At 53.0% G+C, this 16,908-nt stretch overlaps 4 protein-coding genes across 4 annotated transcripts; 2 read left to right on the top strand and 2 right to left on the bottom strand.

Moving 5' to 3' along the window:
- Positions 1-381: 381 nt before the first annotated feature.
- On the top strand, positions 382-1,453 carry N0V96_004358 (uncharacterized protein; the record flags this gene model as incomplete). Its single annotated transcript, XM_053188425.2, has 2 exons — positions 382-461; positions 646-1,453. The coding sequence occupies 2 exons, from the start codon at positions 382-384 to the stop codon at positions 1,451-1,453; spliced, it is 888 nt and encodes a 295-aa protein (XP_053054387.2).
- A 2,816-nt stretch (positions 1,454-4,269) lies between these two features.
- N0V96_004357 (uncharacterized protein) lies at positions 4,270-7,103 on the bottom strand (the record flags this gene model as incomplete). The annotated part of the gene is made up of 3 exons (XM_053188424.2): positions 4,270-4,444; positions 4,498-6,767; positions 7,029-7,103. The coding sequence occupies 3 exons, from the start codon at positions 7,101-7,103 to the stop codon at positions 4,270-4,272; spliced, it is 2,520 nt and encodes an 839-aa protein (XP_053054386.2).
- An 801-nt stretch (positions 7,104-7,904) lies between these two features.
- Positions 7,905-8,465, top strand: N0V96_004356 (uncharacterized protein; the record flags this gene model as incomplete). Its single annotated transcript, XM_053188423.1, has 1 exon — positions 7,905-8,465. One exon carries the CDS (start codon positions 7,905-7,907, stop codon positions 8,463-8,465), a length of 561 nt encoding a protein of 186 aa, XP_053054385.1.
- A 372-nt stretch (positions 8,466-8,837) lies between these two features.
- Positions 8,838-16,789, bottom strand: UTP20 (U3 snoRNP protein; the record flags this gene model as incomplete). The annotated part of the gene is made up of 2 exons (XM_053188422.2): positions 8,838-15,360; positions 15,411-16,789. The coding sequence occupies 2 exons, from the start codon at positions 16,787-16,789 to the stop codon at positions 8,838-8,840; spliced, it is 7,902 nt and encodes a 2,633-aa protein (XP_053054384.2).
- Between the last annotated feature and the right edge of the window lie 119 nt (positions 16,790-16,908).

Genomic DNA, 16,908 nt, shown 5'->3' with positions numbered 1-16,908 from the left:
TCTGAGTCTCACTTGACACGGACGACGATTGCTCTCTCTCTCTACATCGCCGTACCGAATTACCCGTATCTCACCTCTCTTTCGCCGCGCACCTGCGGCCTATTATGTCTCTGGCCAAGCCCGAAGGTTTGTTCTGCTCCCTTTTTCTGCGTTCCTTGAATTCAATTGATTGCTTTTGATTTTTCCTTCTTTTTTGTTTGCATTTATCTCGATTGCCGACGATTTGGATCGACTGTAGGGCTGCTGCGAAACACGGGAAATTGGCCATACGAGGCGCGGCAGGATGAGAGAGGAGAGGACACATTCGTCATGCTGGGATTATGGACAGAGTAAGAGACAAAACGCTGATTTATATCCTCGGGCAAAGAAACTACGTTCATCATGGCCCCTCCAACAGCCGCAAAACGACCGCACGCCGCCGTGAGCAAAGGCAGCGCAAACATGCCCACCATCGAGCCATGGTAAGTCCCAATTTGATGACAACAGCACCGCACATCTACCGCTCTTTTTACCCCCTTTTACATCCATTGGGAGAGTATCCAGGAGAGCTCCTCCATCTTCTCAGCCGACAATTGAAAACATGCGCGAGTTTCTCTAATAGCTCTTTTCTCAATGCTGACCCTTTCTCGCGACCAAACCATAAAGGGCCGAGTTACCGTATCCCAACTTTGACTGCTCAAAGTACAACTACATATTGACCGACGATGGCGGGTTCTGGCAATTGCAACAACAGCATTCGCCCTCAGAAGAGCTACCCAACGTAGTACCGCGCATCGCGACGAGCAAATCGCCCATACAAAAAGTCCAAGATATCGAATGGACCTGTCTATCGGCGGCATGTCCTTCGAAACCATTCAAGCGCAAAGTCGACCTAGACAAGCATTACAAACAGGCCCATGTCGATAGCCAAACCACGGCGCCTTCGCCTGCGCTTTCCCTAAAAGATATCACGCCCGCGACAAGCACCAGCAACCCAAGTCCCAAAATCACAACCAAGAAACCGCCAGCCGGTAGCAGCAAGGCCAAGGGCAAGGCCGCGGGCGCAGGAGCGGCGGGGGCGACAGGGACGGGGACGGCGACGGCGACAGCGGCGCAAGGGAACAGGAATAACAGCGTCAACGGCGCAGGCAACAATAGCATAAGCAACAAGGACGGCACCGCCGGGGTCTTTCTCTGCGACTATCCGGCATGCAACCGCAAGAACGAACCGTTCAATCGCAAAGACCGGCTGCGCATTCACCTTACCGACGTCCACAAGGAGGACGTGAGCGCAAAGACGTTTGAAATGACGGTCGCATGGCTGCAGGAGCGCAAGATCTATCCCAAGTGGTGGCGGTGTTCCAAGTGCCTCGACAGGGTCAAGATCGAGGAGAGCGGGTGGTCATGTCCGCGGGACGGGTCCAAGGTGGAAGACATACGGCGCGAGTTTCGCGAGAAGCAGCATAACATGTGAAAGACGCATCGCGACGTCAGCATCGTCTTTTGTGTCTCACCGGATCGTTCATCGCATCCACCCCATCATCATCGCTATTTGCATTGCGTCGCCACGCCAAAGGGGATCACAGGTTATTAAAATCGGAGTTTTTTTTTTTTCATCGCATTAAAAAGCTATCTTCCGGGGATGGAGGAACTGGCGTTTCTTTTTCTTCACATCCAAAGGCTTGGTTTAGGCCTGCTCCTGTTCTATTCGATTGAGGGTGGACGGGAAGTACTAAGATTGGGTCACGGTATTCTGGAAATCGCGGGAGTCTGTTCATTTCTTCGAGTTCGTTTTCAGCCCTCTGGCATTGTTACCTCTACTGGGCTTGTTGTCAGTAACTTGATTCCCCACCCATCTTCTAGGACAGATTTTGCTCCGTCTGGGTAGACAATTCTGGCGGCCCTTATTTTTCCCTTTCTTCATGCCATTGCTGGCACTCTATTAGGAATGATGACACGATTGGGATTTTTCTTTCTTCCCGCCTTCTTCCTGGGATACCGAACCAATGATGAAAGAGAAAAAAAAACCCCTAGATGCTGTCAGATGGGATGGGACATTTGTCGATCATTAGCCCGGGCAGAATTCCACTTGTTCGTAAGGTAGGTAAAGACAGTAAACCGGATGATTTTCCAACATTTTCCTCTCTGCCAAAAAAACAAAAAAAAAAAAAGGTTCCGATGAGACGGACCCCGCTGTTCATCTCGTCTCGTCTCATCATTCCATCCCTTCGGCATCGCCTCGTTTTCGTAGAGTTTCCTCGTCTAACTCTGCGGAGTATCTACTAGTGTAGAAGAAGCCCACCTGGCACCAAGCTGCTGCACTTCAGTCTTGAGCCCCGGTTCGGCGCCGATCGCAAGCTGGTCAACGCTCCCGATGCCAGAAATGCCCCCCGGGAATCCCGCGCATCATATCCGTAGGAACTCCACACATGAACCCTACGGAGTAGAAAGCTTTTTGTCAAAAAAGATATGCGCGCTCAAAGTTTACCGGAGAAGACCGCTTGTCTATCTCTCACACGTGTCTATTCGAACTTGTGATAGAAACTCTGAACGAACGAAGGCAATGGCATGAAAAACGGTCCCGCAGGATGGGGAGTCCATAGGGTGTGGTGGTGGTGGTGGTGGCCTGATGTATGAGAAGTAGAGGGGGGCGCCCCAGCCAAGTGTTGGGTGTGTGAGTTGCCAAAGTGGTGGTGCTCAGCTCAGCCTCCGAAGATCCGGGTTAAATTCAACTGCGGTCCTACGTCGGGCGCGGTCTTGCCTTTGCGTCTCACGGATTTTTATTTCGTGTCTCCATCTTGATGCATATGCTTGCTTGCCTACCCATGATTGGGGAGGGAAATACAAGACAGAGTGAGATGCGTGCGTGTGTGAGAGAAACATCCTGCAGCTCAAGTTGGGAAAGAGAGAACGCCCCGGCTTCTGCAGTCTTCAATAGTATCCCCCTTTATCATACCATGCCACTACGGATGTGCGAGATATCCCCCCCCCAATGCATTTATCCCCTTACTTTCATCCGTGATCATGATTCCTGGATTTCCCACTTCCCTACGGTCTGCTGCTCCTTTTCAACTTTCGAGTGTTGGAACTTGAGAGGTGAAGTGTCCAGGGTTTCCCCCCCTTGCGTGCCTTTGCCATTTCTGTATTCCTTGGCTTCTCTACTGGCTGTTGGTACGGATTTCTCTCATTGCGGCCGTCCCGCAAGATCAACCAACAACCGCATTTCGAGGTGGCCCGGGTGAGGTGGACTCGAACCCCCCTTCCGGGACGCCGATCGCATCGATCCCCTTACCAATCGAAGGGGGGGCCTAGTAACTTATTGGTGTGACAAGCTCTCCGCGCAACCTACATATCTACATGAGAAGTACACCAAAATTTGAAGGCTTCTCGAGATTGTAACCCTTAATTTTTTTTTTGACCTGTAATCAATATGATTATAGACCATGGAAGTGAGAGACTTACTCAACCTCCTGGTAGCCATACAGATGGAAGGGTTGCTTGCATTGTTTCCACGTACATGTAGTTTGAGGCGATGAGATCTGCTCTGCAGGGTTAACAGGTTTTGCGGGGGCCAGATGTAATCGCGTCCGAAAGGGCTATATACATAGTATATAACCTGGAGGCGATCCTGTTGATCACATCCCGTCTCTGAACACAGTTGAAGACGGACGCAGGAAAGGAAACAAAACTTAGCATTTGGCAAAGTGTACAACTATGGAACTGAGAGACTTTCAACTTAAAGAAGGACAGTTCGCTGTGACCTGCTTATACAGTAAGTTCCTGGAGAGCCCACCGAGTAGTCAAGTGCGCATAGTCAGTCCACTGCCATACGCCTGGCGAGACATACATATCGTGACCGTTCATGTTAAGTAGCCCTAGAATTCTGTACATGCAAAAGAAGCAAAGTATGTACATTCAAGTCCAGATCAAATCCCCCGTAAGTAGACATCGGGGGGAGTCAGTGACCTGAAACTCAATCGCCTTCAACGAAGAGCAGCTTCAACGAAACCGAACTCGTCTGACCACGCCCAAAGGCTGAAACCCCCGGTAACCCAGAACCACCACATAGGGGATACCTCTCTCTCGTCCCTGTGTCCGTGTTCCGGACGAATAATGTGCATTTTTCTCAAGCAAACCACCTGGAAAACGCCATGCCTGATTTTTTTAGAAATCCCTTAAACCCTCCCTATGCAGCCATAAATGCCCTTCTAACATCCTTGTATCATGAGAATCGTGTCCATCGTTTTGTACCGCACCAAAGGCGGCTGGCCGGTAGGGGCTTTCTCCTTGTTAGGCGAGGTAGCGATACGTCGGCGTCGAGGCATCCTCTACGCGCTCCAGATACTCTCGCACAATCAAATCCTCGATTCGCTTTTTGATAAGACTAATCTCGGGTTTGAAGCGACCGCTGAGTTGGTCAATGACCTCTGTAATGAGCTGCGAGTGACCAAGTTCCTTGCGTTGCCTATGATGGGGTTAGTGTATGCAAGAGGATAAGCCAAGTGGTGAGTAACGTACTTCATGATGCGGACAAGAGCGGCATCGATAACGTGGGCTCGAGTCTGATTGTTCTTCTCTTCGGTTGCCTTCCGTTCTTCGTCGCCCTCGACCTTGCTGGTAGCGTTGATGATGGGCGCCTTGATGCGGACAGTCTTGCTGACGAAAGAGGCGTTGAACTTGAACTTGTCGCCGGCCTTGATGCCCTTGGTAGCGGGTTCCTTGGCGAGCACTCTGGCCTTGGGAACGATGGCCAAAGAAGTTAGAGTTCTCGCGAGATCTGACATCGGGATGTTGGTCTTGGCTTGGATTTCCTCAAGCGAAAGCTCTTCGCCCTCCTCGAGTTCGTTGAATAACAACAGCACCACCATGCCATACGTCGGCACGTTAATCTCGTACTTACGCTCTCGCGCCAGGGGTCCCTTGCCTCCTGGAATCGCGGGGAAGGTACACCGAACATCCGCGCTACCGGTGGACCCGAGCCAAGTCAGCTTGCGGCCGCTGCGGTTGGTGAGGTAGTACTTGAGTAAGCTCTCCTGGAGGCGCTTGATATCGTCGGGGAAGATACAGCCACCGCTTTCAGAAAACTGTGACGTGCGACCCATGATCTCGGGAGGCCATGAGTTGGTAGTCAAAATATTTACAGCCAGCTCGATCTGCTTCCGAGACACATCGCCCAGTCCCCTAATATGGTCGCGATAGCCTGAAGTCAGCTCGGCAGACGATTCCATGTCTCTGAACATGCCCTCGAACTTGGCTGTGAACTGGTTGCCCAACTCCTGCTTCATTCGAGAAATCATTGACTTTTCAACATCATGACTTTCCGATTTGTTGTTGAGAAGACGCTTGGCCAGGTGCTTCTGGTAGTAACGCTCAAACAGATCCTTGTCTGAGAGATACCGGATCACAGTAATGGCCTTCTCCAGCACCGCCTCGGTTTCGGTTTCAGTCTTGCCGCGTATGCCGCGTCGAAGATTATCGTCAATGAAGAGCGATACGTATTCGGAGCTCTTGGTAAACATGTTGATGAAGTCGGAAAAGCTCTTGGTGAGCGAGGTTTGAATAATCAAATCCTCTTGGAAGCACTTTTTCCACAAATTGTCGAACTTGTCCTTGAGCTTGAGCACGTCGTCAACCCACTTGATCGCCGCGGCCGTCTGCTGAGCCGATGAGCTCAGCGCCTTCGCCTTCTCCCCACCCTCGTTGTCTTCTCCTTCGGCCGGCGCAGACGCTGCCGAGAAATTGGTCTCCTTGAGCATCTGCTCAATCTCGAGTCCCAGCTCGACCACCCGTGTTGACAAAATCTTTTTGAGAGACGCCTTTTTGGCATCAACCCTCGATACCAGTTGGTAGAGAATTGTAAGCTCCTCCTCACGATCGTAATTGACCATGGACTTCAGCCCACTTCCTTCGAGGTTCAAAAAGTCGTCAAGATGCGCCGAAATCAACTCGTCCTCAACAACCTTGATGGATCTCTCTCTCGTCTCATAATGGATAGTAGTATCGCATCGGTCGTTTTCTTCTTGTAGTCGGCGCTGAGTGTGCCGCAGCCAGGCGCCGGCGTCAGCCTCTCGGAGCAAGCGTTCACACTCACGCTTGTAGTACGCTCGCTCGGAGTCAAGGTATGCGGGCTCGAAGACTGTCAGGTACAGCTTCTCTGCCTCTTGCTCCTCGTCCGACTCGTAGAGAGAGTCGAGCATCCTTATGATGTTGCGCAACAAATGCCGATCGATAGTATCACCATCCCGCTCCATGTTGACGTGATCGAGGATGACCGAGTTGAGGATATCGAATACAGTATATTGACCTCCTGAGTTCAGTGATGCTCGCAGAATATGGTCGCGGAACAGGCCAATCGTAGCGGTGTAGATGGACGGCCGACGAGCATCCTGTGTGTAGCCACGGTCGAGGTACATCAAGATATCCGCCGTCATGTTCATTGACGTATTATGATGCTCCCATGATTTTCTGACACCGCTCAGAAAGTGCTCGCCCATCTTGCGTCGTTCGTTGACCGAAGTAGCCGCACCACCCATTGCAGCACTAACGAGGTTGGCCGTGACCAGCTTTTCGATGTCAGGGATGACGTGTTCGGAGAAGTACTGCTCTTCGAATTGCTTCACGCGGTCGTACAGCATCTCCCCCTTTTTCTTCAAGACTATCTTGTAGGATGCTCGGTAGAGCTGCTCGAATGAGAGTGTACTGCAGTTTTGGTTGTGAATGTCGGTCAGGGCTTGCTTCAGTGTATCCCAGCACTGCTCGAAATCGCTCGTATCGATGCCGGATGTCAACTTTTGTCGTATTAGTTTGCATTCTGAAAAGGCTAGTGGTCATCAAGGACATCCCAGCGGCCGCCTTGCAAGTTGGCGGTTCCTGAACAGCATGTACATGATGTGTGCGTGATGAACAGCGACAAGCATGCAAGGATCACAGTCGTAATAGACATAACACTCTTGGCGGCGCTGAAGCCATCATCACGTAGGGCGCAAGAGGCAACAGATACACATTGCAGCTAACAACAGTGGATCATGACTGGAGTTGGGAAGACTTACTCGTCCGGGGCGGCGCGGGGGCCGAATGCGACCGGCCCGCATGGCCGTACCCCCTCCACCTCTACCAGAAATCATCGTGTATGTATCTGTATTTGTCTTCGAGTCGTATCCGTACTATCGCTGCAAAATTCGATCGTGGTTGGCTGATCGTTTCAGGTCGAGAAAGCTATCGTGGGAAACTTGAGTCGGTGGCGGCGGGGTAGCTCTCGTCAGAAAGTGTGGCGGGCAACAACTGAGGGATGCCGAACAAAAAGAGGAGCCAGGCTGCAACGCTTCGTAATGAAATAGAGGTAAAAGGCCGTGAAGAGAGGAAGAAGAAGACAGCCTGACTACAGCAGAAGAGGTTGACCGCGTCAAGGACTGCGGTTTCTGCGGCAGGAGTCGGGGAATTTAATACAAAGCATCTCGAGGAAGGAAACAATCTCGGGATGTAAGTCGCACGTTCAGCGAAAGCCACAGCAGGGCAAGGCTGTGGAGCCCCGAGGCCCCGAGGCCGGAATGATCCGCGCTTCCAACGCGTGAGGCGGAAGGCACGACCGGGCAGTTGGATCCAATCAATCTAATCCTCCATCCTCGCGCCTCACGGCGCTCTAATTGGTTCCCTGGTGCCAACGCTCTACTACGTAGAGAGCCCGCCTGCGCCACAAGTGGCGCTCGTTTCCATCGTTTTCTTTGCAGGGGGAAAAAAATTGAAGAGCAACAGTGACAGTCCAGAAAAAAATGACGGCATTCCCAGTCCACTTTGAGAACAGCTCAGTCAAGCTTTAGCTCTTGTCCTACAAACTTCTACACCAAAGGCTTCCGCAATACATCAGCACAAAGCCATCACCACCACCACTATCATCTCTCCTCCGAAAACGCAGACGACACATCACAATGGCTTCGCGCTCAGCATTCACAAGATTCGCGCCCGCGTTGCGACAAGCTCGCTCGAGCGCCTCACCCTTCAAACGCAACAGCCCAATCCTCTCAGCCCTCCAACAACAACAAAGACCACCTACTCCCCTGCAACCCACAATCGCCGCGCGCTTCGCTCACACAGTCCCGAAGCCCAAAGCAGCGCGCGAAGCCGAGGCAAAGACGCCCGCCCAGATGCGCATGGAGACCTCGCCGCACTACCAGCTCGACTTCACGTGCGTGCCGTGCGACACCCGCTCCCGGCACAAGGTCTCCAAGCAAGGCTACCACCACGGCTCCGTCCTCATCACCTGCCCCTCGTGCCGCAACCGCCACATCATCAGCGACCACCTGGGCATCTTTGGCGATCGCAAGGTCACTGTCGAGGATCTGATGCGCGAGAAGGGCAGGCTCGTCAAGAGGGGCACGCTGGGCGAGGATGGCGATATCGAGTTTTACCCCGACGAGAGCGCTGCTGCTGCTGATGGTGCCGATGCCGAGGCCCAAGCTGCGGAGTCGAAGAAGGATGGGACTGCTTAAAGGCTCTTCTGCTTAAAGGCTCTTCTGCTCGAAGGCTCTTCTGCTCGAAGGCTCTTCTGTTTGAAGGCCCTTGGGGAACGACTGTAAAACTTGTACAACATGTATGGCAGACTTGGTGAGGGCAACCGAGGCCTCGGTTTGCCAATGGATTGGATGACTGCATATAAAGGCGTTCCGGATACCCATCAACACTCATGGGAACACAAAAAGGAGGCGGGACACAATGTAACAATAGAATAGATCTCACATATGAACGGGCAATGCCAGCCCCTATACTATACAAATACTACCCTTTTAAACCCCTCTTGAAAACCCTTTCTTTTTAACCTCCTTCCAGAAACGCCAGCCCATGCAAAACTTCTTTGACGATGATTACCACCCCTTGTACGCCTGCCTCTGCTGTTTGTGCTCCTGGCCTCTGACCTTCTTCCTCTCCTTCTTCTTCTCCGTCTTCTTCCTCTTGTCCCGGCCGTACTTCTCCGGCTGCGCAATCGCCTCAATCTTGCGCTTGCTCGACCTCTGTTGTCTCCTGTTGCGCACCTCCTCCCTGATGGACAGCAGCTGCTTCGTGTACTCGGCCGTGCCAAACTTCTTCTGGAGCGAGTCCATGAGGATCTGCGCCCTCGTTTTGAGCGCCTCGAGCCTGGTCTTGAAGAGCTCGTCCGTCGAGTACGGGACGGGGATATTGGGGTCCGTGAGGTTCTGCAGCGGGTAGAGGATCGTCTTGAACGAGGGCTCGAGGTGGTCCTGGGGGACGCGGCGGCAGATCGTCTCCAACACCTCCATGGCGACCGTCTTGGGCGTGATGGCGGTCGACTTGGGCCGGACGTCCTTGCGTAGGATGGACGAGAGCTTCCAAAACAGGTACTGCAGATCCTTGCGGTGCTCCTCGATTCTGTCCTCTTCCGCCTCGGCTTCGTCGCGGTCGCCGAGAGTGTCTGCTTCGGGCACGGTTTGCACCTTGACGGGTAGGCGGGGACCGAGGAAGATCAAGATCTGCTTGATCTCCTCGGCAAGCGCGTCGTCAATCTCTGGTGTTCTCAAAGCGTACAGCGTCAACCTCACGAGCTCCTCCAAGTCCTCAAGCTCGAGGTTCAGACCGTGAGATCCTTGGAGTACTTCGCCTGCTTTGCTCGACTTGCCAGCGTAGTCCGCGAGGAACGTGCTCAGTACCTTGGTAGCGCTAAGCTTGACCGAGTTCTCGGGGTGTACGAGGCAGCCGCGGACGTCTCCCCAAAGTTCCTTGGACTCGGTAGACAAGAGTCTTGCGGGGTACTTCTCCGTCAGTACCTGAAGGTCGCGAAGAACCGTGTTAACAAGGTCTTCATCGGCAACGCGGATATCGCCTGTACCAATAACCTCTCCAATCTTGGCGAGAACCAACTCCAGCTCCTTCTTGTGCTTGGACGAGGGCTCCTTGGCCTCGAAGAAGAAACCGAAAGCTTGCAGCGCTAGCTTGGTCACCGCTTGATTGTCCTCCTGCTCAACCCATGATCGGAGCAGCGTCATGAAGTTTTGTGTTCTCTCCTTATCGGCCTTGCGGAACATCTCCTTGACTAGTTCTCCTGCAGCCAGACAGCACTTCTCGCTGTCGTCGTTGGCAAGCACCATAACGAGGGGCAAGAAGCAAGTGGAAATGACCTCCTGCACGAAGTCGTCCGCAGACTTCATGAGAAGCAGGTGCACTACCTCCATGACAGACAAGCGTCCGCCTTCGCGTTCGTACGTCAGGTTGGCGACAACGAAGTTGAGCTGCTTCACCCATCGGGCCTTTCTCTGCGGGTAGTCCTTGAGGAATTGGAAGAACGCCCCTCTCGCCAGATCACGCGTATCCTTGTCGTCGTTCGTGATCATGACGGTGCCGACGTAGTCGAGGGTATCGTAGACGACTGCCGTCTCGATCTTGCGCTCGAGAACGGAACGCACAAAGTTGAAGGTGACGTGACGGTAGAGCGTCTCTGTAAGGTCGTCCTTGAGCTTGCCGAGGAGCATGTCGATGGCTGCGTCCTTGACGGGGATATCCTTGCGCTCGCGGAGGACAACCGAAAGCAGCTTCAGAGCCGCCTGCGACAGGTCGGTTGTGGTTGAGGTTGACATAGAGATGCTCTTCGTCGCCTCCTTGACTGCGACTTTGAAGAGCTGAATGTCCTCGTTATTGTTGAAGGGCACCTTGACAAGCACAGTGAGAAGCTTGAAGGCCGCAACCTTGACATCATCCTCCTCGCCGACGATGGCGTCTCCGAGGATGGGCACAAAGCCAGCGATGTTTGCGCCAGTGCGCAGGCTTTCGTACTTCTTCCATACCGACCGGAGGATGTCAAAGGTGAACTTGACAAGCTTGAAGGTGTATTTCCCAGCGGTGCCAGAGTTGTCCTTCTTCACGCCCTTCTGATAGAGGTACTTCTTCAGGCGGAAATCAATCTTGGGCTGCACCTCTGGCTTCCTGCTCTTGTAAACTTCTTGAATAACCTCGTAGCAGAAGACGAGAGTGTCACGGCTCTCTGCAGCCGGGTTCTGCATGAGCCCAGCGGTAATTCTGGCCAGCAGCGTGTCGATCTTGCGGACCAACTTGAGATCCACCTTCTCCATGAGGAGAGATTGCAGAGGGTGGACGAGGACGACAAGCTGGCTGATGGAGGCCGACTTGGCAATCAGCTCCATGGAATCCTGACTCTTGCTTGCCTTGACTTCCTTCATCTCGCTGATATACCCTTCGGCGTCCTTTTCTTGGCCGGTAGCGCCAAAGATGTCGTCAATGATGATCGAAACAATTGCCCGGAGAGTGTAGTCGAGATCACCCTGCTGGAACTGAGGAATGACCTTGAGGAGCATCGAGTGGAGGGTATAAGACATGACATGAAGTTGGTAACCTCGCTTGAGAGCGCCGCGTAATTCCTTTAGGATGAAGCCAAAATAGGTCGGGCCGAGGACCGACGCAATCTGCACGAGAGTGTCTCTGGCCATCTCACGGGCATCCCAGGATTTACTGCGCAGGATGTGGCAGATATCGGTAAGAACACCAGCAAGCTTCTGACCCATTTCTTCCGATGGCAGAAGCTTGAGAAGCTTGACGATGATGACACCGACGGGTACACGGTAACTGACCTCGGACTCGTCCTTCTCGTGGATGTGCTTGACCAGAGGGGGAAGGAAGAGGTTATTGACGTCCTTGCTGAGCTTTTCTTGCTTGGGAGTCGTGAGTACAAGTCTCTTGTTGGTAGGCGTGGAGGTCTCTGAATCATCAATCTGCATCGCCTCGGCGCCCTTCTCTTCGACTGCGAAAACGAGAGCATCGCAGAACTTAGCAAGCAGTCGAATCACCTGCTTCTGGTTGTTGGGCTTGGACTCTACGTAGCTGATGTATCTTTGCAGAATAACACGATAATGCTTCCAGTCCAAAGACTGAGCCAAGTTGCCGATCGTGTTGGTCGCCTCAGCACCCAAGCCCTGGTCGTCGCTACCTTCAGCACGGCCAAAGATGAAGTGCTCGAGAAGAGGGATGAAGAACTGGCTCAGATTCTGGCTGCCAAACTCCGAGGTGTCGTTGACAGAGTTCAGCATCTTGATGGCTTCCAGCTGGCGTGCAGTCGCAGGACTGAGAATGTTGAAAAAGAAGGGCAACTCAGACGTTTCCTCTTCCGTATCACTGACCAAGAGCCCCTTCATATCCGCAACAGGCTCCCAGGTTGGCATCTGAGAAAGAATGTAGCCGAAGACTCTCAAGTACTCTCTCCTGACGATGGCAGATTCCTCGCGAGCTCCAGTGTAGATAGAAGGTAGCAGAATAGTCTTCAGATGGGTTTCGAAGCCGCTCTTGGATGTCTCGTCTGAGCAGGCCGCCACCTCTCTGACAAATTTTCGCAGGGAGTCTGCAGAGTTCGATGCCAGAATACCATACTCCTCGTCGGAGCGAATGTAGTAGATCAAGTTGTGCAACAGAGGAAGCCACTGTTTGACAGTGAAAGGCGTTTCCTTGTTGGTGATGCAGTTGAAGGCGGCGAGCCGCTTGTCGTAGTCTGGCTCGTCAATGCGGTTCGGTGCGAAGGCATTGAGGTCGCGGCAGATTTCGGCAATCTCCTGGAGGGTGGTATCCTTCTCGGCCAAAACTGCAAGGACGCGGGCCAAAGATTGCCTGTTGTCCCTGTCTTTGAAGTAGCTAAAGAGAGAAGACAGGGTCTCAAAGATGGCAATATCGGCAGTCTTCTCTTCCGCTTCCTCGGAGCTAAGAATGGTGATGAATCGCTCCAGAATGAGGAGAACCTTGCCCTTGGCTCTGGGGTTGACTCGTCTCGGAGGCTGATTGAGGAGGAAAGTTGCGATCTTGAGTGTCTCACGCACGTTCGCTGAGGTCTCAACGAGGGGAGAAAGCTCGACAATGGTCTCAATGCAAGACTCGAGCAGTTCATTGCTCATGGTCTGCGTCTCCAGCGTGGTAGTGACGGTCTTCAACATCAGCTCCATGTTGGCATCCAGAAGCTCAGTACGGATGAGCTCATTGAACTCTGATTCCACGGCGGGTGCCTCTGCCAGCTTGATGAGGTTGCGGATGATGCTTAGGGCAAAGATCTTGACGTTTTCCTTCGCCTTGGGCATCGACACGCACTCTATAATCTTGGGCAGGATCTGGTCGTTGATCGAGATAAAGAGTGCTGCCTTTGGCAGCTGAGACCAAGTCGAGACAAGCTGCATGATGCTTGAGATTGATTGAGCCGTCTCAACAGGGAGCTTCTCAATCCTGGGAGCAACGACCTCGTTGACGATAGGTTCAGAGTATGGAGTCCAGTTAAAGTCTTGCGCATTACGGAACAGTGCAATGAGACACTTGACACCGACAGTCCGGATGGTCTTGAGCAGAGACTCCTGAGATTCCTCGTTCGTTTCCTCCACTTCTTCATCTGACTCGACGGTAGTGGACTCCTTGAGCCGTCGGCAGGCAAAGATGAGACAGTACAGAACAGGATTGAGCAGTTTCTCAACATAGGGACCCACGTGCTGACCAAGTTCATTGATAAGGGGTAGCATCATGTTCATGAAACCAGTCTGTTTGCGAACAGGAAGAATTTCTCGGTCAAACAGGTTGGTGCGGAAGCCGGAGTCGTCAACAACACGGGCTCCTTTCAGACACCCAATAGCGATGTCCAAAAAGCTGCCTGTATCTTCAACGCTGAGGGTTCTCAAGACGGCCAAACGAGTGGCCTGAAGACCATGCCGACCGCTGGAAACACCCTTTTTGGAGATAGTCCGTCCGTACAACAGTCGCAGAAGAACAGGCATAAGCTCTCCGCGGTGTTCAGGCTGAATCGTTGATTCGCCTTGGAGGAAGACTGTGAGTTCGTTCTTGAATCTAGCTTCATCGAGGAGGTACTCCAAGTTCTCCTGGTAAGGTCGGACGCCAGCTTGCTTCCAGGAGAGGATAGCTTTCAGCGCCAGCTTTTGCACCTCCACGTCACCGTTCTCCATGAGGTGAAGCAGTGCAGTGTAGACCCTTTCATGCTGGTAGAGCACTTTCGGGTTGATAAAGAGAGCGAAAACACCAACCAATGCCTTGCGATCGTAAAGAGACCAGTCTTCGCTCTTGACTTCAGCGTCCTCGTCATCCTGGCTTTCTGACGAGTTATCTTCATCAACGGCAGCCCAAGACAGGAAAAAGGGTACGAGTTTGCGGGAGCGCTTTTCCGCAAAGTGAGGCATGGCAGTAAGCACCTTCAATGCCTGTGCTCGAGCATTGCCGGCGTGAGCTTCGACAGTTTCCTGCTGCTTGTCAAATGACTGTAGCATGAGGTCGATGGCGTTGTTGACAACCTGCTCCACCTCATCCGCCGTGCTCCAGAGCTCTTGCATGTGTTGGCAGTCAAAATCGGTGATGGCTTGGCGACCCTGGAGTGTGGGCTGACTGAGCGGTCCAGACCACCTTGGAGAAGGAGTCTCCAACCAACTAAACGCGGTTGTCGCAATAGCCTCCTCGCCAGTCTTGGTAGCGCCAACCAACTTCAAGGCTGTAATGGTATCGTCCCACAATGGGGAGAGCTTGACCGTCAGCATGCCGAACATGAAGGAGGGAATTGCCTTCAAGAGCCAGGAGTTCTCGCTCAATTGTGAGTAATTTTGGCCGAGTTTGCGAAGATGCATCGCGATATTTCTCAAGCTAGAGGGCTCCAAAGGGGTGTTTCCGATGTCTAGCATAAGAGTGAGACAATGGTGTTCATCGGGAAGTGACTCGAACTGCTGTAGGATCTTGAGAGACGCAAGACGGAGTTCATGCGAAGGGGCCGAGAGGTTTTCGATAAGGGCTTCAACGACTGGATCCTCTTCTGAGCCCTCGCTGCTGTCACTGCTCTGACGGTCGACGGGAGGCGGTTGGTTTCGTGAGAGCTCGGTATAGGTCAGATAAGCCTCCAAGAAGCCCACCGAACGGCTGAACCTAGGGAGAGCAGCACGAAGAAGCGGGTCCAAGGCTGGATCAACCGGGCCCGCTGCTTTGCTCATTCGCAGGTACGCGTGGAAACCTTGGCTGATGCTGAAGTGTACCTCGTCTGACGCCAGTGTGGTTGAAGGCTTGAGTGCCAGCCTCAGTTTCCGAAGTAGAAGTTCCGCAATCTTCGCGTTGGCAGACGGGTGAACAGTCGTCGAGAAAAGGAGATCCAACAGGGCAGAGTACTTTGGCAAGCATCTGTCTCTCCATGTTTGCGGATCCTTATCATACGCTCCGCGCTCCGGGAACGGTGTGCTTTCGAGTCGCTCAAACTTCGACACGATCTGGTCCTGCCAGCTGCGCGGGAGGTTACAAGTCTCCTTTGCTCCCGGCGAAGGTAGACTTCCGTTTTGCACCATGCGAGGAAGGAAAACACACAGCATATCTTCGTTTTGGCCATCAGACCAGTGACTGACGATGAATCTAGGTCTGATTAGCTTTGGGCAGCTTCACGGCTGAGTGACGGCACATACCTTTGGAAATACGTCTGGAATAGACTTCGGAATCGTGTCGAATCTAGTTGGGAGAAGTAGGCACAGAAGGGGATGTACCACCTCATAAGCCTCTCCCTCTGGAGTGCGTTCATGAAATCCTTGATGCAGGGAATAAGTGCTTCAACCGGCGCTTGGTGCCAGACAATCGCAGCATTGACAATAACATGTTTCCACACAAGATCCAGCTTATCATCTGTCACCTCAGGGGCGTGATGTGCCGTAGAAACCAACATGGCAGTCAAATTTTCAACGAGAACGGGCCAATTGCTGATGCGGTTCCCGTGGCGAACACCCGCTGCTGTGCCAAGAGCCCGGATCAATGGGACAAACTTCCAAGTCTTGCTTGGCTTGGAGTCGTTCAAAGTCGCCTTAACTTGCTCCTGAATCGCCTCAAGGACGTCGGCGAGGTCCTTATCGTTGGAGTGGTGGATAATGCTGGTCAAAACACCACATACCAAGTCGGTCCAGGTCGTAGTCTGAGTGAGATCGGCTTCCGTCTCAGGTATCGCCTTGAGTAGAGACACGAATAGGGCCGGTCCGGTCGAGTGAATGGTCTGGCCGGGACCCTTCATGGCCTCTGCGAACATGGTCATGAGACCATCCTGGTACAGCTGGAATGAGCGCTCGCCGACGGCGCTCCGGAGATCGTCTCTCGCGTGACTGACAATCGCGGTGAGGGCGGTCTCTCGGTGTCCAGGCGCTGCAGCCTTCTTGATGAGAAAACTCAAAGCCTCGGCGGAGAAACGGGCAATGTGAGGGGGATGGCGAGCCTTTCCCAAGAGAGGTGCCACGACATCATATGTTGGTCGCAGATTAGGCACGATTAGCCTAGACAGGTATTTGAACAGGAAAGCCAGCGCTGCGAAGGTCCATTCGATAACGTCGGCGTCCTGGGGCTTGGCGGCAATGGCAACAATTAGATCTAGAGACTTTGCGTAGTACTTTTCGAACCTGGTTCCGATATCATGCGCGAATGCTGTGAGCAGTTCCAGGAGCGGCTCTAGCATCTCCTTATCCTGCTTCGCCAGCGCCTCGGCCAACAAATCGAAGATCTTCTCCTCATGGTGCAGAATCTGGGCCAGCGTCTCGCTCATGTACCATGCTTTCGTCTTGACGTCGTAGAAGCCTTTGTAGATATTAAGTTCCGACCATTTCTGCAGGCCTGTTCGGAAGTAGGAGGTTGTAGATTCGAGGTCTTCGGCTTCGAGGTCGTGTCGGCGGACTTTTCGCAGAGGATCGAGTGCGTTGAGTTTCGCGATTTTGGCTGCGAATGACTCCCACCGGTGGTTCTTTGAGTGCGGAGTCAAGTTTTTGCCCTTTCGGGACTTTATGATCCGCCCTGATGAAGTGGAAGGCATGTTGGGCGGTTTGACAGGTGTAGTGCGCAAGAACCCGTCGTGATCGCCTCCCAGCTTCACTGCTTGATCGCGAAAAAAAAAAAAGTCCCCCGCCAACTCTTCAGAGCTCAGCCAGAAAA

The sequence above is a fragment of the Colletotrichum fioriniae genome (genome assembly GCF_027942845.1).
Source record: "Colletotrichum fioriniae strain IMI 355084 chromosome Unknown scaffold_4, whole genome shotgun sequence".
NCBI classification, from domain to species: domain Eukaryota; kingdom Fungi; phylum Ascomycota; class Sordariomycetes; order Glomerellales; family Glomerellaceae; genus Colletotrichum; species Colletotrichum fioriniae.
Note: the sequence above shows the minus strand (reverse complement) of the source record. Positions and strands in the feature narration are given on the sequence as shown.